We start from the raw sequence: 26,834 nt of genomic DNA on the forward strand, positions 1-26,834 counted from the left end.
TCCAATATTTGTATCAATCTACATATTACATTAGAACTTAAAATATACACACACACACAAAATTGTAGGCAGGAGTCCATCCAAGAAAGTTCTCGTCTGTGGACCACACTTGTAGAGCAAGCTGGGCGGCAAAATCCAAAGGTTTAAAGCAAACACACAGATGAGTAAGCACTGCTGACTTATAGCTCAAAGCAAAACAATTAGTAGAAACAACCCTAACCGTAGTGCCACAGAGGCCTTCTGACTGATCAGTATCATGGAGCCTTCTATTCACTAATCAATGTTCTCAGACTAATACCCGACAGAGTAACCCAGTCACCCGTGCAATAGAAGTTTCACTCACCCGTTTGATATGGTCCTCAATCTTAACAGTATACTTCCCCATCATCCTCCAAGAGATGCCCTCCCACTCATCAGCTCAATCAAAGCCCTTCCACTCAAACAGTCCAGCAGGTGCTCTTTAGCACCCAAAGAGGCCCCTAAATTCTAGAATAATGCAGGACTTACCAGTCTGTCACTACAATGTCTGGCTGCACCTCGTCCATCAGAGCCTCCCAGTATCCTTCTTTCTTCAGGTCAATGAGCTGAGATTTTATGCATTTACTACAGAGAAATGTAAGAATGAGAAAGTTAAACACAGGACATGTCTGGTGCCAACGCACTGCCTCATTCTAGTCCCAGGGCACAGACAGACACTTTGTCTAAGCAACTAGAGAAACCCAAGTCACTAGAAGCACCAGATATGTCAACACCAGGCAGAGCCCAATATTGAATATCCAAAGAAGCGAAAATATCAGATAAAGTTGTTAACACCCCAACTTAAGTGACAAAACGCATAACTAAATGAATGTAACAAGTTGAAAAAAGTCATTGAAAACGGATGTAGTAGAAGTAAGATGGTGGTTTATGCTATGAAAGGAGACTGCAAAGGGGAACAGCACTGTTGGAAATGAGGTTTGATATGCAAGTGAGGGAGAGTTCAACCCCAGTTAGGAAACGTATACAATGGTTTTATTATCAACACAGGGCCGGCATATGGAAACATCTTTAGTGCCACAAAGCACAACCACAAGAAAAAACACCAATTCATGATGCCACAAAATGTGGAGTCAATCACAGAAACAAGAAAAAGATAGTCTTGTGCAAGAAGTCTTCCATGAAAATCTAAAGCTAATGCATTCTACATTGGCCTAAAATAAAACTTTTCAAAAGTGAATTCAAAGGACCAACCAGAAACACAGATATCCTCTTAAATATTCCTGAAACACATTTGCCCTTTGAATGAGTGCCAGACAACATTGCACGTCAGTGCGGCTGGTCTAATTGGATTCAGTATCCACATCACACATAGTTACCAGGCCCAGCAATTTCCATGTTAATGCTCTCTCAAACACTTTACAACACAAAAATGTGGACAAGCCAGAAAACAGGGTGCAAAACAGAACAAAAGCGTTTAAATTCTTAACACATAGAAATTTGCATGGCTGATAGACACTACTTGCCAATATATCTACTACTGCACGTCAGAGCCTTCTCCTCAGCTCTTGAAATCTGCAATAAACTGAAGAGCTGCCTCTTCACCTAGCCCAGACCCTCGCTCGGCCCACACAGATCCTGCTGCAGCACCAGGTTACCCTCCTGGTGAGTTGTGGACTACCCAAATACACATAACATGAAATAACAAACTTTTTTGAAACAGTACAAAGCAACACTCAGGTTTAAAAAAATAAATCTTTTTATTAAACATTGCTCATCGAACATATGATGAAGATAAAACACATTTACTTATCAAAGTGGGGGGTATCGCTAGAGGGCCATGCAATGACTCAGTAACCTTTTAATGGTAATCCTTGTTGGCGTGTTTAGGACCAAATACCTCTCACAGGAACTCAAGTCTAGTCAACCCATCAAAACACATGGTCCGGCTCGGTCTCTGTTAACTGAGCCCCCTCCCCCCCCATCAGTACCTCTAAATTCTCTCCATGCCCCCCCCCCCCCCCCACACTTTTCTCCATTTTTTGGGGCTACCTCAGCTTTGGTAGATAACCTACTCCGCCCTCTGGCACCAAACGAGGTTGGATTCTGTTGTAAACTTATTGTGTTACTTTCCTCATGTTTCCTCTATGATCTTCTCTCCTCTCTATGCCCTACTTGTATTCTAGAATTGTTATGTTGGCTTGTTGGACTCTGGTTCTGCTGTGACAGTTGGCAGACTGGTCAGCAGGCGTTGAGTCCACATCCTGCTGTGCTCTTCATTAAATCTCTTATACTACAACAACTGGTCTGGAGATTTACTTACCACATTTTTGGCGACTTGTGTCTGCTGCCCAGCGAGTGTTGGTGCTGTGCCTGTTACCCCCTGGCATATATCAACGTGGAGAAGCACTTCAGCAGAAGGACTCAACAAAAAACTAACCCAGCGATGTCTCTCTTGAATGCTGTGTGAAGACTGAGACATCCGATGAAATTCCGAGTGGAATTGGAGTTTCTTAGAGTTAATTATACGTCGAAAAGACGTCCAACGTTTCTCATGTAAGTAGAGCTTCTTTGCTCCTTAGCAACGCGCCTGTGTTCTTTCTTCGACCACCATTTCTTCACCGGGCAAGTCTGCGAGTGAGCGGAGGTGACGCATTACGCTAGCGTGCACCGTGAGTTCCAAGCCTCCCTTTCACCCGGCGGCCATATTTCTTCCTGTTTACAACAGAGGAAGTTTATTGAACACATCGCGTCATTGAACCTAGCGTTTGGACTTTTCATTTCGACATTAGAGCTGTGAAGGATCGGACAGCTCTATACTTATAGCGGTTCATTATTCTCAAGGTATTTGATAAATCTATGTACTTTCTATTTGAATTTTGACACAATCCTGTGTTGTGTAAAGCCTGTTGTGGAGCATATTGACGTTTTTCACCAGTTTTATTCAAGATAAATAAAGACTCATTCTGAATTGCTCAAATTTAAATATGGCACAACAAGTTTTGGTAACTCTTCCTCCTCCATTTTTAAGTGAGCCAGTAAATCCCCCTATTCAATGGGAAGACTGGTTTATAATGTTCGATAATTATTTAGAGGCGCTTGATGGCCAAGAATTCCCTTCAAAGAGGAAGAAAGCAATTTTATTGAGCACTTTGGGCAAGGAAGGGCAAAGAGTTTTTAGATTTTTACCTATTGCTTTACAAGGTAATGGCCAAGCAATCCCTGACGAGTACAAGGAGGCAATCTCAAGGTTAGAAGTCAGGTTTGCGAAAGAAGAGAAGCTTGTTATAAACCGTTACAAATGTCATACTCCGAAACAGAGGCCGGAGGAGTCTATTGATGATTTCGTCACACGTTTGAGACAACTCTCTATAATGTGCAAGTTTGGGGCTATGTGTGACAAACTTATACGAGATCAGCTGATTGTTCAGTGTAATAACCGTAAGATTCAGAAAAGACTATGGGCGGCAAAGAATCCCACACTCAAGGTGGCGATGGAACTTGCTCAAGTTATTGAGGAATCTGAAAAATGCATAAAAGATATTGAAAATTCTAAAAAGAAGAGTACGGAACAAGAGGTCTCAGAAGTCTCGGAAAAAGTTTCGGACCATGAATCAGACTACTCAGTAGATGAGTCAGTTGCAGTGGTGAAAAACAAATTCAGGTCTAATTTCAAGAAAAATCCTTCTTCTAATACGTTTTGCACAAGATGTGGCAGCAACTCTCACACCTCAGAGGCGAGGTTCTGCTTTGCTGCCAATAAAGAATGTTTAAAATGTGGCCGCATCGGACATTTTACGAAAATGTGCAAAGCTAAAGGTAAACAGAAGGTTGCTGTGGTCGAGGACTATAGTAGTGATGTTTCACCTGTTAGGAACAGATTGTTAGTTGTCAACGACACGGATGTTGCAAGTGTTGACGACAGAAGACAGAATAGAGCGAAGGCTGTTTTTGGAATAGATGGACGTGAAGTATCACTTATGGTGGACACTGGATCACGTTATACAATCATTCCTCAGTCTACTTTCAAGATGTTGTGGGGTGATAAACCTCTATTAAAGAGTGACATTTCTCCAAAGGGGTTTCAGGGAGAGACTATAGACATTGTGGGATATTTCGAGTCTGACATTTTATTTAAAAACAGATCCACAGTGGGTAAAGTCTACGTATCTTTTGATGGCCCTCCTATTTTGGGTTGGGTACGTCAATATGTTTTGTTTATCATCATTAATCCTAGGGCGCCTGACCAGGTTATGGTGTTGGAATATGATTCTGTGAGTCAATTTTGAATGACTTTGATTCTGTATTTAAAAATTATCTGGGTGAACTCAAAGGGTACTCCCATCTCATCAAATTGAAGGATGATTGTCTACCTAGCCAACATAAGTTGAGGAGGATTCCTTTAGCCATTAGGAGTGATGTTAAGCCTTTATTAGAGGAGATGTTGCAGAGTGGGGTCATTGAACTGGTAGAGGGATCGCAATGGGTCTCTCCTGTCGTGATTTCTAAAAAATCGGATGGCAAATTGAGATTTTGTGTTGATCTCAGGTCATTAAATAAGTGTGTGATTGCTGATACATTCCCTTTACCCAACATTGGGGAATTGGTATCCACTCTTGATGGTGCCAGGTATTTCTCTAAATTAGACCTCAAGAGTGCGTACCACCAGATAAAGTTACACGACAGTTACAAACATCTCACTGCCTTTATCACCACTGAGGGTGTATTCCAGTTTACAAGACTACCATTTGGCCTGATTTCAGCCGCTAGTGTTTTTCAACGAATGGTGGTGAAATATTTAAGGGGCTAAAAAAGGTGGTGTACTTCCAAGATGACATTTTGGTCTTTGGAAGTTCGTTTTTCGAACATAATCAGATACTCAGGAAAGTTTTACACAGGATTTCTGATGCGGGCTTTACTTTGCGCAAAGAGAAGTGTGTTTTTCTCGTGGAACAAATTGAGTATTTGGGCCATGAGAGTTCAGCTTCTGGTATCAAGCCAAAGAAGAATTTGTTGTTGGCGATAAAATCAGCTCCGCACCCCACTGATAAGGACCAACTCAGGTCATTTATGGGGCTCAGAGTATTACTCTAAATTTGTTAAGAATTTTTCGGAAAAGACCATCTGTCTGAGGTCCTTACTTAAGAAAGGTTGTAGGTTTGTGTGGGGATCTGAACATGAGTCAGCTTTTAGTCAGGGTAAAAAGGACATTTGTGGGGCAGGCATTTTGGCACCCTTTGACACCAGACGTGTTCCCATACTCATGGTTGATGCCAGTGCATCTGGGTTGGGTGCTGTCCTCCTTCAAAAACATGGGGGGGGGTGTGAACGTCCCATCGCTTTTGCCTCTAGAACTTTGTCTGATTCTGAACTAAATTATAGTGGGATAGAGAATGAAGCTTTGGCAGCTGTGTGGGGCGCACACTACTTTTGCACATATCTTTGGGGAATCAATTTTGTTCTCAAAACAGATCACAAGCCTCTGATTTGAATTTTGGCTCCTGGGGGTGCGGTCAGAGGATCGCCTAGATTGGCAAGGTTGGCAGCTAAATTACAAGATTTTCACTTCGACATACAGCATGTACAGGGTTGGAGGAATCTTCAGGCCGATTGCTTTTCAAGGTTACCAATTGAAGTAGATCAGGGAGCTTTGGAAGTGGATTTGTTGGATGAGAGTGTTGCGTGGGTCCAAGATGTGGTTTCTATTGGTGAGGGGTCATTTTCTGAAGATCAATGGCTTGAAGCCATGAAAAAGGAATGTGTTCTAAAGGAAGTTATACACATGATCAAACATGGTTCAAAGAGGGAGAGTTGTTTGCGGGTTCCTGTTCGTCCTTACGTTAAAGTTTTAGACGAATTATCTACTTGTGGCGAAGACATCTTGTTGCGGAATGATAAATTCATTCCTCCTTTTGACCTCAGGAGTAAACTCATTTCTATCGCACATGAGGGACACCTTGGACAGACCATGACTCAACAGAGGCTTAAAGCCAATTTTTGGTGGCTTGGGATTGATGCTCAGGTAGCTACGTGGGTTGAGCGGTGTGTGACTTGTAAAGAAGGTGAAAAAAGGTTGAAAGTTGCTGTTGGTTTGACCATGGGTGAAATCTCTTCATCCAATGTACCGTGGCATACCATTTGCCTGGACATTATTGGGCCAATGGTAGAACTCAATGTGAATCTACGATTTGCAATTGTTTGTGTTGATGTTTACAGTAAATGGGTCGTTTTTGAATTTGTTAAGATGTCACCACAGAGACCACTATCACATTTTTTAAGTCTCTCTGTCAAGGAGAGGGTTTCCTGAATGTTATTGTCACTGACAATGGGACACAATTGACCTCGCACAGTATGCGGTCTTTTATGTCTCATTGTGGTGTGTCTCATCATAGAACCTCTCTATATAATCCACAGGGCAATGGCCTTTGTGAGAGGATTAATAGATTGGTTAAGGGCACCATACAACTCGCCTCATCTGAAAGGGGCAATGTTTTAGAACTTGTTCAAGAAATGGTATGTGCGTATCGGACCACAGTTTATGGGGGCATGACCAAGTCTCCGTTTGAGCTCATGCGAGGCAGGGTCCCTGGGACGAAACTTGTTCCCTCTTGGGTGAAAAATCTATTTTCTAAGAGTCACATTGTGGAAACACAGTCTGTAAATGTGAGGAGTAGTAACTACATTTCAAAAGGGGATCTGGTAAAAGTCAAACCAGGAAGAGTCTCTAAGGGCTTAACAAAATTTAGGGGCCCTTTCCTTGTCAAGGATGTGTTTCCTCACTATGTTGTACTTGCTAATGGGGAAAAATGGAACCTGAGGAGGGTTGCTTTATATCAAGAAAATTGTTCTTTGTATTCTCACATCCTTCTAAACAATTCCATTAGTGATTCTCATGAAGACAGGGGTAGTGGTTATATGATAACTTCTCCTCAAGAAGAATGTACTTCATTTTCTTCTCCCTCTGAAAGGATTTGTGATGGTGGTGGTGATGTCTCGGATTCTGGTTTTCCTAGTCTTCGAAGCACCATCATTGATTCTTCTTCTTCTCAAATACCCTTCTCTCTTCCCAGTCCTAAAATTCCAAGGTATCGTAAACCACCTGTTTATTTAAGTGATTATATTTGCAACTAATGTTTAATATTCTGTTTTTTGTAAAGAGGGGAGATGTGTTGTAAACTTATTGTGTTACTTTCCTCATGTTTCCTCTATGATCTTCTCTCCTCTCTATGCCCTATTTGTATTCTAGAATTGTTATGTTGGCCTGTAGGACTTGGGTTCTGCTGTGACAGTTGGCAGACTGGTCAGCAGGTGTTGAGTCCACATCCTGCTGTGCTCTTCATTAAATCTCTTATACTACAACAACTGGTCTGGAGATTTACTTACCACAGATTTCCAATCGCCCATGCTCAGAGGGGTGTCTGAGCCCCACTGCCTGGCTATGTTGCGCTTACCTACTACTGACTGCCATCTTCAGCCAGATTTTGTGGTGTTTGGTCCAGTTTTCTTCATCCTGTAACGCTAATAGCAGCAATTTCGGGTCAAGGGGGACTGGTTTGGAGATAACAGTAGACATGACCTTCGTCACCCGACACCAAAACCCCTGGATTGCCGGGCAAGTACAGAGTATATGGAAGAAGGTGGCCTCCTGATCGCATCAACTGAGGCATAGCGGCGTCCCAGCCCTACCTAACTTATGCAGGAGAGTCCTCGAGTAGTACATTATGTGTAAGAGCTTAAGCTGGACCAGTCTAAACTTGGCTCCGGTGGCTGTTTTGTTATAACTTAAGTGTTACCATTCCTTTTCCTTCGCCACGTCTTCCCTACTGCTCAGCCAGGATGAGTGCTGGAGTGCTTGGTGATGACTGGAATGCTGAATGTTTGGTGATGTCACAGAATGCTTGGGTACCTGGTGATGTGCTGAGTGTCAGTTGGAGCATGCATGCTGAGCAGCAGGGAGGCTGCTCCTGATGGGGCTATCTTCTATTTGCCATCTTCTACTTACTTACCTGAAACTTACCCTGTAACTAAGCTTGAATACACCAACCTTATATTATACACCTCGGCTAATGGAATTTCAATTACAACATTTTTGGCAACGATTTGAACAAGAACCTACGTTTTGGGGAAGGAAGACTGTACAATATCCAGCTAAGGATACTTGAAGTAAGAAGCCTACTGAGGAGTTTGGAACCAAGCGAACTGGAAGGAAAAGCAAAACCCTGGCCAGTCCCACCAGTGTCCCTCATCACCTAGACAGCCTGCAGCCTGGGGCGTTTGACTTTCTTGTCATGATTGGATTTCATGAACTGATAGGTAACGTGACTATGGAACTAATTTGACATTGATTTGGCTGTTCTTATGTTCTTTGAACCAGCAGTTCCTTGAAAAATATGTGTAATGATGAGCCTGCTGCGAGTACTTTGAAAGTGAAGAGAATGCAGCAAGGATGTCAAGTGCTTTGGGAGCAGTCTTGTTGAACTGAACTGGCACCTTATTTGAAATGTTATAATGTTTTTATTATTGGTGAACCTTCTATGCTTTTGCCGTGACTGGGAATTTGCCTGCCATGGTGTGAACGTAACTGATGACCTTGAGCCTTAATATTTGAAAGCAGCCAGCGCGACTTTTAAAAAGCATTGAAAAAGCTGGAAAGACTGGGAACTGCTCTCTACTTTTGTTTGATGCAGCGGTGAGTTATTTTTTTTTTAACGATCGCTGCGCTCTTTGTTTAGTTTCTATTCAAATCCATCTCGAGCAGCTTACCTTGAGTCTTGAGCTGCGTATGAGGTGGAGCGTTTCTCTGCGTTCTTGGTTAAGACGGCTACGGCACGTATTCCAGTCGCGAGGTGAAGTACGCGTCTAAGGGGTATGACATCACTCTAGGACGAGAGATGTCTGCAACAACCCTCACCCACGTAATACGACACACCAGCAGACATCTTGGTGGATTCCTCTTCATGAGTATTTTGTGATTCTGCGAGCGGAGGGACGCTCTGCTGCGTTGACGCGCCGTGAGCCATCCGGCACGGCGTCAACTATCTTGGAGTTGGTGCCGGCTTGATGTAACCCCGCATCTGAAGAGAACTCGTTCTGCATCAAAGCTGCACTGCAGAGTTTGTTCTTCTCTACGGCAACCTGACGTTGTGGAAATCGATGGACACCTTCATAATGGATGGATGGATGGATGGATGGGTTTTTATATAGCGCAATATCACCGCCAGGTCTCAAAGCGCTTTGCATTGGGAACCCGTCCTGGTTTTTCCCTGTGAGATAGCCCCTACTGGGTATCCCCAAGGTGAAAGCCAGGCATCCCGCCGCGGGGGGCCGTAGTGGAGATTAAGCAAGCTATTGCCCAGAGTTGCAGAGTGTGAACCTGTGATTCGAGTAGGCACCGAAGTGAGAATTACCGAGTCCGTGGACATTTTGGGCTCAAGACCCTGCCGCGTCGGGAATTGAACCCTGGTCCCGGGTCTGATCTAAGCGTCCGGGTCTGCCTCCTCTAACCAGTGAGCCACACTTCTCCAGTAATGGATAGCGCGTTGTTGTGTCACAATTGAGGCTAGTGGACTAACCTTACAGAAGCCGGATACAGCAGGAGCGATGCAGAAAGAGGTGCGGGATGCAGAAAGAGCAATGCAGAAGCTAGTTTCTCCCTTCCTCCTTAGCGGCCACACCCACGAGCTTGTAATCAACACTCGCCAAATGTGACCCCCACAGGGGAAGGGAAAAAAAGGGACAAATAAACTAAAACTCTGTGCAGCCAGAAACCATCTACAGCTTGGGTTGGAGGGAGGTTAAACTTCACTCTAATATCTGTATCCGGAACCTTTGAACAAGAGACATAATAAACACACATCCCCCCCTTGCTTCTGCGCGTGGTAGGCTATATATATATATATATGTAACCATCAAATAGCACTCACTCATATATGCTGCCACTAGCATCCAAGGAAAAACGGCACAAAAGAAAACAAAAATAAAGAAAAGAAAAAGAAATATCAAAGGCTATTGTTGTCCTGTATCCAAAAAGAAAGTCATGTGATGATTAAAGGCAAGGAACCTTTACTTATCTGCCAATGATCTCTGGTTCATAGATAGGCTGAATATCCTGGAGGCTCCAAGTTCAGTAGGCCCCTGACTTGGTAAAGGATTCCACCTTCTTGCTGATCCGTGGCAAAGGGAAGTTCAAAATGAAACACATGAGCCCTGCTAGCTATCCTGGAAGAAGTCGCCAGTTACCTCACTAGCGGGACACCAAGATATGAGGCGGGGTTCTGGAAGGGGTAGTGTGGCTCGACAAAGCGCAAGGCAGAAGCTCTCACCATTCCGCCCCGTGAGAATTCAAGGAATCTTTGCAGCGCGGATCCCCGACGCTGCAGCAAAGGGGCAAAGGTCACGTCTGCGCACCAGCGCGTTCGTGGTTTGCTAAGGACATTCCTGTAGCGGCTCTGGAACTCAATAAAAGGGGTACCCACGACTCCAGTAAATGCCGCCCGGTACACTAGGAAATGCCTACGGGAAATCCGATAGGCAGCAGGATAATCCGGGCTCCAATATTACCTCCGTGAAGAACTCCACTCAGGTGAATAGGTGACAAGCGCCGAACAGAGGATAGGGAGGAGCCTAAATAGGAAGCAGGGAGTAAACGAGGAAACAGAAGACAGACCAAGATTCAGGTGTTCTGGGAGATGTAGTCTCAGCCTTTCAATCCCGCATTCAATCATCCCTATCTCGCTATGATCGTGACATGTTGTAACTCAAGAATACTGACACACTGTGTGCGAGACTATTATAGCGTGAAGTCTTCCAAGTCGAAGTGCACCCTGTAAACCTCAAGGAAAGCCCCATTGTCGACTAGTATACCATATGGGTAAGGATTTCGGGTGAGAGGTCGCTCACTGGAGTAAAATACTTTCTATCTGCTTTTCATTGGAACACATGTGTGCTGCATGGAGAGTGGTTGTTTCTTGACATCTGCCTATGTATATTATGCTTTTATGGGTCCCTTTAATGTTAGCCCATGTCTTGTAATGGTGTGTGGTACATGTTTCTGAACGGTTGTAGAGTCATGTACTCTATCATGGGGTGTGTGGGGTGGTGAGTGCCCCAGTACAGTCTTGTAGGGTGGTGTGTACCCTATCACAGTGTTGTGGGGTGGTGAGTGCCCCAATACAGTCTTGTAGGAGGGGTGTATCCTATTAGAGTTGTGGGGTAGTGAGTGCCCCAGTACAGTGTTGTAAATTATATTAAGCAGGAACAAGATACTTCCATTAAGTTACAAGAGTAGTTTTATGTAATAGTACAGTTGAGTGGACACCTCACCAGCTGACCAGACCATCAACTGAGAAGAGTGGAACACTCAAGTACAAACTAGAATACTCACAGGTATTCTGGAAGGCTGGGTAGTGGGAACACAAAGAAAGGCCTAATGACCTAATGACCAAAGGTGACCATGTTGCAAGAAGCCGGTCGTCATCATCATCCATATCCCCCAGATCTTCTGTCCAGTCCCTGTTTAAGGGGCCTAGTAAATCAGGGGAATTAACACTGTCAATTTAGACAACAGGCAACTAGGTACAAGTGGCAATTACCTGGGCAATACTGAAACTTTTATATGACCTACTCACATTCCACAGGGAGGTATTTCATGTTAACAGTAGCATGTTCAAGTAGATTTACATTAGAATTGTGAACCAGAAGGACAGCCTCTGACACATTAATTTTAAAAATTGCAAATCTATAAACAAATATTCTAAAAAGTTTATATTCTTTAAAAAGGATAGGCTAAATATTCACCAGACACATTGCTCGGCCCACCAATGGATCAACAACCCTTTGTGACAGCAGCAGCAAACCCTTTGCTTTGAGGTTGATCTTTGCTTTGAGAATGATGTTATGTTATGTTAAAATGGTTAAATATTTGTAAAGCGCATGGCTGCCCCAGCAACAGGGCGTCCCAGCGCTAGTATCAGAATGAGCTTCAGTTGGAGAAAAAGACAGATGATTAGACCAAGAATGAGCAGGTTTTAACAACCCTTTTAAATGACCAGTGATTCTGGATGCTCCTGATGGACACAAGAAGAGCGCTCCAAAGAGCGGAAGCTTTGGCGCGGAAGGAGCGCCCTCCTCCTCTTGCTCTTCTGAAATGAGAAGCACAAGCCAAATAAAGATTAGCTGAGTGCAGATCCCGCTGGGGCACATACCGGTGGGGCAAGTTGGATAGATTGGAGGGCGCCTTGGAAGAGAGGAATCTATGTGCAATACAAAGAGCCTTGAAGTGAATCTTCTTATCCCCATGGAGCCGATGCAGCCTGTGGATAAAGCTGAAAACCAAACAGGACTGCTGCCGCGTTTTGTCTTATTTGAGCCTAGATACATAGTATTGCAGTAGTCAAACCTAGAGAGTATAGTGGATGGATAATAACCTGCCGTGTATGAGAATCAATACCCAAATGGGTTTTAGCCCTCGTAGAAGTCCAAAACAAACACCCAACCCCGATTTTGCCTGAGCTTCAAATGTCAGGGTGTTGTCGACCCAAAAACCCAGTTTTTTTTACTACCGCCTTAGGCTGGGGTGGCCCTAAAGAGGAGGGCCAGCAGTGGTTGCCCATTGTTGAATCTCTCTCCCCAGGAGAAGATTTTCCGATTTGCTGGAATTCAGATGACTTTGCCACTGGATTCAAGCAAGCCGGGCTGAAGACGGCTGGAATGTCAGAAACCGGTCCTCGGAAGCTTGTTTCCGGTCCAGGGAAGACATGGCTTGGCAGTTCGGGCTGGACTGTTCCCATGAGGCACAGGGTCAGACTGATTTGCATATAGCCATGTCTGAACTGGGGTGGCAGAGTGGGCTAAAGAACGGTGATGGATTAAACCCAGATCTTTTGACTGGGTGTGAGTGTTTGATTGATTCAGATGATCCGTCCATCACCACCCCCTTTTGTACCGCTTTTGGCCTCTATAAGTGTTGCAGGGGATGCTCAGACGTGAGTCCCTTGCTCACTTTGTCACTGGATTCAAGCAAGCTGGGCTGAAGACGGCTGGAATGCCAGAAACCGGTGCTCAGAAGCTTGTTTCCGGTCCAGGGAACACATGGCTTGGCAGTTCGGGCTGGACTGTTCCCATGAGGCACAGGGTCAGACTGATTTGCATATAGCCATGTCTGAACTGAGGTGGCAGAGTGGGCTAAAGAACGGTGATGGATTAAACACAGATCTTTTGACTGGGTGTGAGTGTTTGATTGATTCAGAGGCTCCGTCCATCACCACCCCCTTTTGTACCGCTTTTGGCCGCCTTAAGTGTGGCAGGGTATGCTTAGACGTGAGTCCCTTGCTCACTTTGCCACTGGATTCAAGCAAGCCGGGCTGAAGACGGCTGGAATGCCAGACACCGGTCCTCGGAAGCTTGTTTCCGGTCCAGGGAAGACATGGCTTGGCAGTTCGGGCTGGACTGTTCCCATGAAGCACAGGGTCAGACTGATTTGCATATAGCCATGTCTGAACTGGGGTGGCAGAGTGGACTAAAGAACGGTGATGGATTAAACCCAGATCTTTTGACTGGGTGTGAGTGTTTGATTGATTCAGATGCTCCGTCCATCACCACCCCCTTTTGTACCGCTTTTGGCCGCCATTAGTGTGGCAGGGTATGCTCAGACGTGAGTCCCTTGCTCACTTTGCCACTGGATTCAAGCAAGCCAGGCTGAAGACGGCTGGAATGCCAGAAACCAGTCCTCGGAAGCTTGTTTCCGGTCCAGGGAAGACATGGCTTGGCAGTTCGGGCTGGACTGTTCCCATGAGGCACAGGGTCAGACTGATTTGCATATAGCCATGTCTAAACTGGGGTGGCAGAGTTGGGTAAAGAACGGTGATGGATTAAACCCAGATCTTTTGACTGGGTGAGAGTGTTTGATTGATTCAGATGCTCCGTCCATCACCACTCCCTTTTGTACCGCTTTTGGCCACCATAAGTGTGGCAGGGTATGCTCAGACGTGAGTCCCTTGCTCACTTTGCCACTGGATTCAAGCAAGCCGGGCTGGAGACGGCTGGAATGCCAGAAACCGGTCCTCGGAAGCTTGTTTCCGCTCCAGGGAAGACATGGCTTGGCAGTTCGGGCTGGACTGTTCCCATGAGGCACAGGGTCAGACTGATTTGCATATAGCCATGTCTGAACTGGGGTGGCAGAGTGGGCTAAAGAACGGTGATGGATTAAACTCAGATCTTTTGACTGGGTGTGAGTGTTTGATTGATTCTAATGCGCCGTCCATCACCACCCCCTTTTGTACCGCTTTTGGCCGCCATATGTGTGGCAGGGTATGCTCAGACGTGAGTCCCTTGCTCACTTTGCCACTGGATTCAAGCAAGTCGGGCTGAAGACGGCTGGAATGCCAGAAACCGGTCCTCGGAAGCTTGTTTCCCATCCAGGGAAGACATGGCTTGGCAGTTCGGGCTGGACTGTTCCCATGAGGCACAGGGTCAGACTGATTTGCATATAGCCATGTTTGAACTGGGGTGGCAAAGCGGGCTAAAGAACAGTGATGGATTAAACCCAGCTCTCTTGACGGGGTGTGAGTGTTTGATTGATTCAGATGCTCCGTCCATCACCACCCTCTTTTGGACCACTTTTGGCCACCATAAGTGTGGCAGGGTGTGCTCAGACGTGAGTCCCTTGCTCACTTTGCCACTGGATTCAAGCAAGCCGGGCTGAAGACGGCTGGAATGCCAGAAACCGGTCCTCGGAAGCTTGTTTCCGGTCCAGGGAAGACATGGCTTGGCAGTTCGGGCTGGACTGTTCCCATGAGGCACAGGGTCAGACTGATTTGCATATAGCCATGTCTGAACTGGGGTGGCAGAGTGGGCTAAAGAACGGTGATGGATTAAACCCAGATCTTTTGACTGGGTGTGAGTGTTTGATTGATTCAGATGCTCCGTCCATCACCACCCCCTTTTGTACCGGAATTCAGATGAAGGCAGTTGACTGCCATCCACTCAGCCACAGCCACCATCTCATCTTGGATTTTTGTCAGATTTTGAAACACAGCCTTCAGACATTGCACACCCAGCCCAGTATTCCATCAAAGCCTCCCAGTTGCCACTGGTAGGTGTCATTGGAGTACCAACTCCCACAAAGTGTGGCAACCGTGTTGGTATTTAGCATGCTCCTTTGTGCATTTACACCTTTGTCAAAAACACTCACATAGTAAGTTGAACCCATAACCACACACTGTAGTCTGCATCATCAAAAGGTTTTGCGCATCTAGCCCTGGTGACTATCATGCTGTGTGGTAATTCATCATGTAGGGTTGGGGTGATCGTTCTAGTGGTTCCCTATGATATGATCACTTTCCCGGTTCCTGGGAAGTTCTAAAATCAAGTTCTATTGTTTAGGACTCATCTTTGATGTCATGCATGGCACATGCACCATAAGGGTAAAGGCCTGGTAATTTCGGAAGGCAATAGAAATTCCGCAATTTTATTCAAAGGTTCAGCATGCAGAATCCCATCTACAATTCTACTGGCAATAGCAGTTTGGCCCTTATAGTCCGCTAGTTTATGCCAGTTAAGGTGGTCAACTAGACAAAGTCCATACTAAGGACAGTATAACAACTTGCAAATTGCTCAAAAAAGCAACCAATAAAAATTGAAAAAACGAAACTAAACTGTGGCCTCTACAGCTATGTTCCCCTACTTTCGCAATTAGTCAGAGTAGAAATCCAAGAGACCACTTTGCCCATGCAAGACATTTTTGGAGTTCGATAACACATTCTGCAAGAGACCCCATCATATTTTGTAATGTCATCAGTAAAGAACAACAAAACAAACCATTAATCAAGAAAGCACCACTAAAATGGAAACACCTTGCAGCACAGGACATATGCCCTGCATTTACAATGAGCAGCCTGTACTCAGCTCTTGTCTCTCCCCCACACATACAATGAAGCGCAAGCTTCAAAGTTCTCTATCTACAGCCGTTGTTCTAGCTCCATAGTACATAAAATATGGCCCTGCATGTTTCAGCAACCATCCACATAGTCCAACACTCACTCAACATGCTCCCCAAGTCACAAAATGTACTCTAACCACGAGGTGATAAGAAATAAAAAGGTAGATCTTGAGTTGCTGATTATTATGATTGACTTTACAGTTTTTTTGGGAAATCATCATTGGTCTGTGATGTGGCCTTATTATTGGATTGGGTGGTAACAAAGAGGCAGGCATACTAGCCACCATGCTGTACCGTAACATTGGTTGAGATTAGAGCAGAGGGGGTAGTAGTAAGGATTTAGAAGAGCTGGCAATTATGGAAGTAATTAGTCTTTCTGTAGGGCAAACCTAGTCAACAGGCTGCGGAGCGCTGTGCATGGTCAAAGATGCGGCTAAAGTCGGCGACTGATGGGAGTGGTAGCTAGTTGTGGACAGTTAATGCATTGTGATGCAGTTTTCTTTAACCCCTCCCATGCTCGTGACGGAACCGTTCCGTCACAAGCCTCGGGTGGGCTGTGCTGGTGACGGAACGGTTCCGTCACGGCCGCGCCTGCGCGGCGCGTTCTATTGAGCGGGCGGGGCCGTGGCGGAACCGTTCCGTCACAAGCACAGCTCACCTGCGTGCCGTGACGGAGCGGTTCCGTCATGAGCACGGGACCGCCACGCCGCCACCCCGCCCCCTTAGCGCTGCGGCGGAATAGCCGCCGCAGCGAAGGGGTTAAAGAGGCATGTCTTCAACTCTTTCCTCCACTGGAGCAATGTGGGAGTGGAACTGAGGGATGTGGGGATGTTGTTCCAGATTCTGGGTGCATAGATGGAAAAGGCCTGAATAAATATTCAGAAAAAAATCATTGGGCTCTATGACAGCTATTGAGCAAGTGTTAAGATGGGATACGTTGAGTTGTTAGTAAGATGACATGAGTCACGCGCGGTAACAAGCAGGTGTGCACTATGTCTTTGAATAAGTTCCTATCACAGAAACTTTGCACTGCTGCAAATATAAAAAGGTGCAAAATGATATACCCAGTTTCAGTGGAAAACTGCACCAATTTATGGAATAGTGCCCAAAATGTGCTATTAGGAGAGGAAGGTAGCGCTCTATTCCACTGTAATATAGACGCACTACTTAGTGAACACTGACGAGGCATGAGGTCCATTCCAACAAGCACAGGTAAGCCGGCTGGGATGGAAAAGCCAGTAACAGATTTAGTTCAAGAGGGGAACGATTCAATGATGAGTTCTGGAACCGTCAACAGGACAGGCCTTTTGCAAGTACAAGCGGATCAGCATAAGGGTTAAGATTTCACGTATTCAGTGGTTCAATAACAAAACAACATTACTATCATAAAGAATTCATACCAAGATTTTTAGCAACTTGAAATAAGATAGTATTTCGCAAAATGTGTATGCGACATATAGATTGCTTCACTTCTGTACAACAGTTATTGCATTACCTTCTGAAAATTAAATATTAATTTGTAGTTTTCAACAAGGCAAGAGCCTCGCGAGGCAACCAGCAGAAGAAATCAAATTTCAGAAATAACGATGCCAAAACGTGCAACAGTCAAACGCAAAAACAAATTGTTTAGTAGCTTAGGGATACTCAGGACATATCACAATCCCCAGTGAAGCTTTAGGCTAAATGATTATTTCAAATTAGTTTTAGGTTTAACTCTGACCCTTAGTGCTTGTGTTAAAAATGGCCCAACAGCATACATGATGTTAGGACTTCCTCAGACGAAAAGCTATGGCTGTCCTGCATTGTGCAAGATTTCCATAATAATTATGCTCTTGTTCTCAAGTTATTGTAGAATTCGGAAGAATTATCAGTAAGAGCATGTGGTTCAATACTCTTGGATGTCCTCAAGGGCAGATTTGATGTGCTAACGAGTAACTCTTGTATTAGATCCTGTTCACAAGTAGGAACTACATTAATCGGATATAATTCCCTAAACTGGTCCCTCGCCCTGTTCATGAAGGAATGCCATACTCAAAGAGCCCCACAGTTATTGTTATATAAGGAAAATAAACTACTGCAAAAGGGATAATATTGCCATTTGATGAGAGTGGCAAGAATGAATAAGTAGCCCCCTAACAGTAGGCTCCAATTTATCCTATATGGATTATTAACACCTCTTTATCCCCATCAATAAACGTCATCCTGCGGTTTACCCAAGGCAGCCCTTAAAATTCGATTGGCCGCATTACAAGCTTTCAAATTTTTCAAATGCCATGAACACTTGGCATGGGACTCGTCTCATCTAGCTAGTGCATCATTAGCCGCCGAAGGGAGGCTTGAACACATTGAATTTCACATTCTCCGAGTGCACTCGCTCTCCTCTGAGATTTTAGTTGAACCTCATGTCTACCCATGATCGGACATATCTTTTCTGGGCAGGCATTCAAATTTCAAAACAGAAGATTTAAATTAAAGTTGGTTAGGAATGCTTACGAGGCTAAGCACTAAATAAAATAATCCAAACAAACACAAAAAATAAGAATGTGTTTTTAGCTAGATAGGTGCGATAATCTGCTGTTCGCTATTGACAGGCTATTAGTTGTAATGATTTTTAGGTCTCGCCTAGACAGTGCTTGCACTGCCTCTCCGAGACATGCAGTATACACTTTAGTGTGGAAGCTTTGTGGAAGCTTCGCCCACTCGCCGCCCATCTTTTTCATTGGCTTCGGTCAGTAAATGCTGCTTTCCGATTTGTTTAAGGCTTGCTAGTCCCTCATGACTATTATGTCATCATTTGTAACCTTCCAAAGCTACTGGCCTCTTTACTCGCCGCACTTTCTTCTGGCGCCCGGCCTGATCACAACAGTGCGCATGCGATGACGTGCTCTCTTCCTGGCCGGTGTTCTGTCGTTTCCAGCTCCCCATCTGTAAGCGCTCCCCCTGCGTGTGTGCGCATGCCCATCAAACCGCATCGACGTGTTTTCACTCCAGCAAACAGATGACTTGCATAGATTTATATAGACCAAACTTGCCCCGAAGGTATTGAAGTGCTGTACATGAGCATCGATTATATTACACAAGGACACATTCAGGCACGGGGAGATAAAGTGATTTTCCCAAAATCACAGAATGTGGACGCGACCCCGAGGCTCGAACCCTGTCTCCAGCACCAAAGATGGCAATCTAGCCGTCAGACCACATCCGCTCACTTTGTCTAACGGGAGTGAAAAAGAATATAGCCAAAAACAACATAAAAGAAAGCACCACTGAACCTCTGTCCACTTGGATTTAAATTGTTTCCAAGTTAAGCAAAAACTTTTTTCTAATTATAACGATTTTATATTCTTTTCATACACATGTTTAAATTCAAAATTAAATTATCACCTGCACGTAAACCCCTGCGACTTACTTTTAAAACTAAATTGTTTAATTTTAACAGCCTTGCGTTAACGATGCCTCATAGGAAAATGCATTACTTTTTCGAATCAAACCAAACATAGGAGGCGTTCCCATATCAACATGTCCGCCGGATTCCATTGACTACATACATCAAAGACTCCCTTGTCATTTTTCTACACCGTTGAACTGTTCATTGTCTCATGCTTGTTGCATAATAGTATGGTTTTATTGACTATCTCTACTGTGGGGTAAACGGGCGTATGAGGATGGTAAGTATGCCCTGTGTCCCCGGTACCTTTTGTGTTTGGCTTGCTTAAATCGGGGGTTTTAACTGGTTTTCTTGATAAATGCATGTATCTGCATAATTTATAGCGTTTCTACTTAGTTTGTTGTAATGTAAATCAGATGCAGTACGCCGGTAAGTATCCCCGGTGCCCTGGGTATTTCCTGCATGCGCTTGTGATGTTTTCTGTAAAGCATTAGGGCAACCGGGTAGTAAGTAGCCGAGGTACCGATGCCTGTTCTGAGTTGAATATGGTCATCCATCCGCCCTGATTTTGTAGGGACAGTCCCTGTTTTTCACCAGCTGTTCTGGCTGATTTCAGGAAATGTAACTCATGTCCCGTTTTTTTTTAAATTGATGGCCGACTGAAAGCTGTGCGCGGTGTGTTTAAACAAAGCAATTTCATTAACAGGTATGATACTGGCTTTAAAAATGGCTGTTTATTTATTTTCTCTGTGCCTCTTCTGTAGTTCTCTGCTGATGAGCATCGTCATTCAGTGCGCTCATTTGATGTAAAATCGTAGTGCTCCTGCAAACACTGCCCAGGAAAATTCACCAAAACAGTTGAAATAAGCGTGTTGGAGTCCTAGCTTCTCTCACTCCCGGAGCAAGCAGCACGCCAGCTGCAGGAGCAGGCAGTGCTCACCCGAGGAAGCAAGCAGTATCAACAGTGATGATGCGCATTCAAAGGGAGCTGTCAGTCAGAGCAGGACGTTCAGGATTGATCATACAATTGGGAGGGAGAAAGGGGGGCAAGTACACCGACAACCATTTGTGTGTGTAAAAGGCCGCTTTATTGAAACAGGTGCACAGCACACTTTATTAAAAACTGGCAAACTGCCTTACAAAACTAAAACCTCTCTAAAAATCGAGTCACCTTACCCCCTTTACCATACCTCCCCCCACATAATAAAATTCCCCCACCCTGCAATATACAATATATAACTACAAATAAATTACATAATACACAATTTTATCACCCACATCATAACTCCAAACCTCCCAAGACCTACAGTCCTATTTTCCTTCTTGCAATTGTAACTAACTACTCTCTAATGTAACTTCCAAACTGCTTAACCTTTCCCCGCTCCCGTTCCCCAACTCCCCAAAATTAACGATAAAGTACCGAACTCCAGCCAAACTTGGCCAACATCAAAAACAACTCCGCCCGCACCTGTTCCAAGCAACAACATAGCTAACGTCCCCTATGCAACTGTCCCAAGCAAAGCATCCCTAACCAAAAACCTACCACAATAGAAACCTCCACCAAAAAACCCCAAAGCCCAGGGAGGGTGGGCGGGGACAAAGAAAAACCTAGCTACCATGCTCCCAGCCACCAGTACCTACAATGGTTCCTGGAAAAGCGCAAACACCCCATATATACCCTTGGGCTACTAAATCTAAACTTGGGCTGCCTTTGGGCTACTCCCAGGCAGCCCAAATCAGCAAAAGGGCCTCTCTTGCTCTCGCCCCCCTTCCCCCTCCCAAATCTGCCCGTGGGGCAGACCTCGAGGCTCGGCTGTCCCCCAAACCCCCCTTGGAGCAGTCAGTGGTGTATGGATCAGGTTTTAGGAGCAGGCAGGAAAGCACGGAGTAGGAGGTGGAGGAGGAGGCACTGTGTACAGTCAATCGGAAGACAGAGTGGGAAAAGGTTGTCGGACAGTGAGTACGAGCAGGCAGTACTTTAATCTCTGGCGACAGTCAGTAGGGGTGCGCAGTATCCAATTAGTACTGGCGCAGGGCACAAGCGTGCAGTGTAAGCAGTCATCCGGAGCAGTCAGAATTCGGAGTGTGCAGTCAGAGTGAGTGGAACGTGTGAGCAGCTCATTGTTATGTAGTATGGAGCACTAGGCATAGTATGCGTTAGGAGGCAGCGTGAGCTGGCAGTGCGTTAGGACAGTAAGAACAGTTAGTAGGGAGCGTGAGTAGTCAGTAGGACCTGGTAGTGTGCGGAGTAATAAGCACTCCGCAGCAGTAGGCAGAGCGACAAGTCACTGCAGTGTGAGAAGGTAGTGTGAGCAGTTAGTTGTAGCAGAAAGAGCGAGTGGTCATTAGGAGCGGTCTTTTAGGCGCAGGCAGAGTGAACCGTTAGTACGAGCAAACGGGGCGATCAGGCAGAGTTGCTACAGATAGGAGTGATTTGGGACATCCTCCCTGGTCTCGGGTTAGCGGAGCAGAAAGTCTCTTCGAGTTTTCTGAGTTGAACTCCTCAAAGTTTCCTGGCTGCAACATCTTTTATCCTGCTTAATATTTGCAAGTTTATATTCCACAACACCTTTAGTATACATTGTAGGAAGATGGTGTTTGTTTAGGTGCCTTTGCTTGGTATTTGTTCCTTAGGTTTTTCTTCCCTCTGTATTGTACATACATTCTTCATTTTCACCCCAAATGTCCCTGGTTTTAAATGTTTTGTTGAGGAGATGACTCTTACGAGAGAGTATACGATTGAAAATTAGTATCCTGCAGATGCTTGATATTTTTGTCTCAAACATAACTTAAACACATTGGCAGTGCCAATAGCTGTGGCTAAACACTTACAAGGTCCCAAAGGCGAGACCGATGCATTGCAAATGCTTGTTAAAACCGTTTTCCCAGCTGTCTTAAGACAGTACATGGCAAATGAAGAGAGGTTTCGGCCCTATGGCATCCTCAATGCAATCACCACCCAATGTCGCCACATGACCCCCACAATTCACTTTAAAATAGCCAATAATTGGGGGCGTGGCCAAGCGGTCCAACAGGGTGGACGCGCTGTAGAAGAGCTCCCATAGCCCCTGGTAATCTGACAATTATCCTGCTGTCATCTGCCCCTGAAACCTTGCCCCTGTTACCTCTGGGGAATGCCCTTGCTCCCCTGGCTGTCTGGGGTCCTGCCTGAGTCACCCCCCCTCTCCCCGGACCAGTGAGACGATCCAGTGTGGTATAGGGGCTGTGGCCTGAAGATCCTAGAGTGTGAGGCTAGCATTGGCGTATACGGCTTGTGGCCGCTGCCTGGAGCCGACTTGTGGGCTGCCGCTGTAGGGTCGTCCTGAGGTGGCCTGGACGGTGTTGGTCGAAGCACAGGAGGTGCTGCGGGGAACTGCCTGGGGATCGGCGGTTGCATCGGGCCACGGTGTGTTCCCATCCGGCATGCGCGACCTGAGTCGGGGGACTTTGGGTGGCGACGTATCTTCAGGAGCCAGTGAGAGATGCCCACTATCGCACCCAATAGAGCGCTTCCCTGCCGAGAGTGCTATGACACCATAAGTGAAGCAGATATGCGCCAGTCTATCGGCGGCCATGTCAGGCAGTGAACTGCAGAATAGATCATCGTGGAAGGCCTGCCTTAACCCCGTGCTGTAGCAGTCCTAGGTGAGAGCAAGCTGTCCTCGGACCCCCGATATCTGGGACCGGAGTGGGGTTGTATAGAGCGGTCTGTTGTGCATATTCAGCTGGTGGGACTGATCAATGACTCTGCCCGCGTTGTGGTACACAGGGGGGAGCACCTGATATCGTGGCCCTTGCCCTCCATACACAAGAGGTACAGACCTAGGCTCTTGAGTGACTCAGCCCCCTGGGCTATGATAATCTGTATTTGCGGCTGGAAGCGCAGAGGTTTCCTAACTACTAGCCTGGTCATCGTTGCTGCGCATTGCAGACACCCTACATGCGCTGGCCATATTGTGAAGACGCACGAAGCAGCTAAGGTCATTTGAGATCCTCCGCTCACTTGCTGCTACTGGCCCCTAGGGGATCTGGGGTTGTAGTACCTACACCTCAACCTACTATACGGGACTGTGCAGCCATCCTGCTTTGGCCAAATCACTCTGTCTGGCACAATCATAGAGACAGCTCCCTCAGTTTAAATATTCAAATCATGACTAAAGACAAGCCCTCATGTGAGGCCACACGCCAAAATAATTTCGACAAATTTCCTGGCACCGTGGTTTAGGCACCCAACCCAGGAGAACAGACGCCATCTATACCAGATAATGCCACCATACTGCCCACCATAAAGCATTTTCGAGACACGCTGGAAGCCAAGATCGGAGCAGCTTGCTTCGATGTCATGCTCTTACGGCAATATCTCCGCAAAGCAGCCCAGCGAATAACCGAAGCGGAAACTAGAATATTGACGGCAGAGGCCATGGTATCAATCCTCCAGGAGAAAATAACTTCCCTGGAAACGATTACAGATGGGCTGGCGCTGCACGCCAAAGAGGCAGAGGGGCGCACATGCAGAAACATCCTCTACTTTGTGGGGTTCCCGGAGGAATGTGAAGTCAAAGACATGGAGCTTACAAAAACACCGGGGTTATTCATAGGGGACTAAAATTTCCCTATCGATAGTCCAAAGACCTATTACAGTATATGAAGAACTCGATCACCCAATACACGTACCACAGAGACAATCTTTGAAAAATTTCAATCATTATTTTTGGTTATGCTTTTGACATAAAATACATACAAATACATATACATAGACAATTGCAACACAAACACTTATACAACAAAAACTCAAGTAACCAAACCTGTATAACCTTTAATCTGAGGTACTGTTACCCAAATTTCTTCTGGTAGTCAGTGTTCCCAAAAGCCAAATGAAAAAATAACAAAGTGCACAGATATATCAAAAGAAAAAGTGTGTAGAGCTGCATCTTCCATCAGGTGAAAAAGCACTCATGTTAACTCATCTGATTTAGCTTTCTCTTTGCTTATTTGTTTCCCTGCATGGCGTTGACCCAGAATGCCCAGTGTGATTTAGGACAGTTTTTATTGCTCATAGCTCTTCATGACACTCACTGTTCTGCACCCCTCTTCCTTCAGCACACATTCTGTACCCGCCACCAAACTAGAGCGCTTCAGTCTAGATTAGCTCCACTCTTTACCATCCATTCCTTCCCAAAAAAAATCATGCACTAATGGAAACTCCTCTGGTCAAATGGTTAAGATCCGACCCATGATTCCTTCTAGAATACGAAAAATGTACATCCATAACAATCTCCATAATGCATTAAAAACTGTGCTCTTACCACTAACCCACTAACATGCATCATTCCTACATGAAAGGGGAGGTATCCGCAAGTGCAACAGTACTTATCCTCACAATTTCCTCAACACACCATGCTCATATGTAGTAATGCCTCTAATCCAAGTTTAGAGCATATCCCCAAATCTCACACTTCACACAGGGCTTTCCCTACAGGTCTAACGACAACCTGCATCATGTTAAACCAAGTACTCAAAAAGTGAACCAAAGAACCCGATGAACATTGGTGTTGCCCCGCAATTTGGTTAGGGACTATATAAATGCTACAATACAATGGAATACCAATACTCTTAATTTAACAATATTAAAATATTTCATTGCCAATTTGAAGCCCTCCCTTCATACTTTTTATCCTAAATGAGGTGTCCTTCACTGATGGTGTTCAACCACATGACTCTATATTAGCCAATTAAATGTTTTTTTCATTCCAGCAAGGTGTGACAAATTAGATTTAGCAGTCTTAAGTCACATACAGAGTAGCAGGTAACATGAGAAACAGTCATGCACGCTTCACATCTAGAATGATTCAAACTTTGTTCACTGAAATGGACCACTAAAGTGTACAGCAGTGTAACCGGTTTTACACTTAATTTCCCCTTCACTGTCCCAATCCTTTCATAGGTTCCACTTTACCCGTATGAAGTAACAAAATATTTCCGGATGCTGGGCTGAGGAAACGGTTGGCCTTGATCACCAGGGAGGTCCTCAATGTTCCACCCATTCCCTTCATTTGAATCAAATGTCCAGGAATCAAATTTCTCTAGAAACAAAGAGAACAAAGGTTATAAAAGTGAGTCTTTCAACTTCTACATAACTAATGCATCAAATATCCCTCAATCAAATGGAGGTCTGTTTGGGTCTTTGAAAGAACGTGTCTGTAGCTCATCAATGTGCACTTGTAGAGAGTTCTTGTCACTTGCCCACTTTAAATTTCAGAAGTTGTCACAGGCTTGCTGCGAGGTTGACTTTCAGCTGTGACAAAGTTCTTGATGGACCATTGATGGAGCAGATTCCATCTGCAGTCAGGCATTGTTTTATTTTTGTGCTTCAGACAGACTGCATTTAAATTGCCACGCACATTTTGGTGCAAGTTAAAAACATGGCACATGAAAAACATGAAAGTGAGGCCTATTCAGTCTGAGATGCTTTTGCTGAATTAACGTGTTTTTTTGCAATGTAGAGAAAAGTGGCCTTTTTTGCTTTGAAGATAAATAGAATGTGTTTCTCTCTTCCCAGCTCATCCCTTGCCAATCTAAATTTACTATTCCTGTCATAATAGACTTTGACTTGTTGCATATTTTGATAAATATTTTCAGTTAATAACACCTCTTTTTATAATGTGTGTGAATTAATAATGCACCAAACACTACACAGGGGACTAAATGCTTTTTGCATGAAAAGCTATCTAAAACACTAAAGCATGTTGCTGTGTGCGCTGTATTAACTATGTGTGCTTTTAAATTTTACACTAAAGCATGAAAATGCTATGTTGCACATTTCACATTTATTTTGCATGTTGTCATAAATAATAGAAAAGCTGCTTTTCACTAATAGCTTGGCTAGGTAAACATTTATAAGGGGTATTGGTATGAGGGAGGGAAACATAATGGGCTGATTTACATGAAATTAATATTATCTTTGTGTTTGTTTTATTTTTGGGGCCTACACAAAACATGGCTGCCTGTGAATCCATCAAGGCTATGGCTTGCAATTTAATGAGAAGGGAGCATGCGCAGACTGTGGCAGTTTTCCTCATGACAAGAAGTGAAGGACATCTTGAAATGTAGATTCTTGTGACTTTGCCAATGTACCAGTTAGTTAAAAGTATCCATCTGATTGCGCTGAGAAGGGAAGGAAGAGAATTAGAATGAAACATTTTTCTTAGTAAATAATGCAAATGTTTATAAATGTAGTTATTCATGTATGCTTCTTTTGTTAAAACTGGTAAAGTCAGGATTTTAGAATGAGTCAGGGTATTGAGAACTCATGCCATCATGACTGACCAATCACGTACAGGTTTTCCTGAAAGATGCTACATCTTTGTGTAGTCTGCCAATAATTAGAGTATAAAATAATGTCCTCTCTGGATGGGGGCTGGCTTTCTCAGCTCAGCTGGCTTCTATGGGTTAGCTACGCGAAACGTCCCGGGAGATTACTGAAGGGGAGGTGCGTCCGAGGAGATTCAGGGGGAGGTTTCTTGCTTCCACGTC

General features: G+C 44.8%; 1 protein-coding gene across 1 annotated transcript in view; it reads right to left on the minus strand.

Moving 5' to 3' along the window:
- Positions 1 to 26,834, minus strand: part of LOC144752444 (uncharacterized) — a 351,451-nt gene that overhangs the window by 114,584 nt on the left and 210,033 nt on the right. Inside the window, exons 11-13 of the mRNA XM_078640371.1 lie at positions 25,258 to 25,384; positions 10,537 to 10,599; positions 508 to 603 (exon numbers count right to left, since the gene is read on the minus strand). Coding sequence (XP_078496497.1) covers positions 508 to 603; positions 10,537 to 10,599; positions 25,258 to 25,384 — 286 coding nt within the window. The remainder of the gene's footprint in view (positions 1 to 507; positions 604 to 10,536; positions 10,600 to 25,257; positions 25,385 to 26,834) is intronic.

Source organism: Lissotriton helveticus, chromosome 5_1, assembly GCF_964261635.1.
Source record: "Lissotriton helveticus chromosome 5_1, aLisHel1.1, whole genome shotgun sequence".
NCBI classification, from domain to species: domain Eukaryota; kingdom Metazoa; phylum Chordata; class Amphibia; order Caudata; family Salamandridae; genus Lissotriton; species Lissotriton helveticus.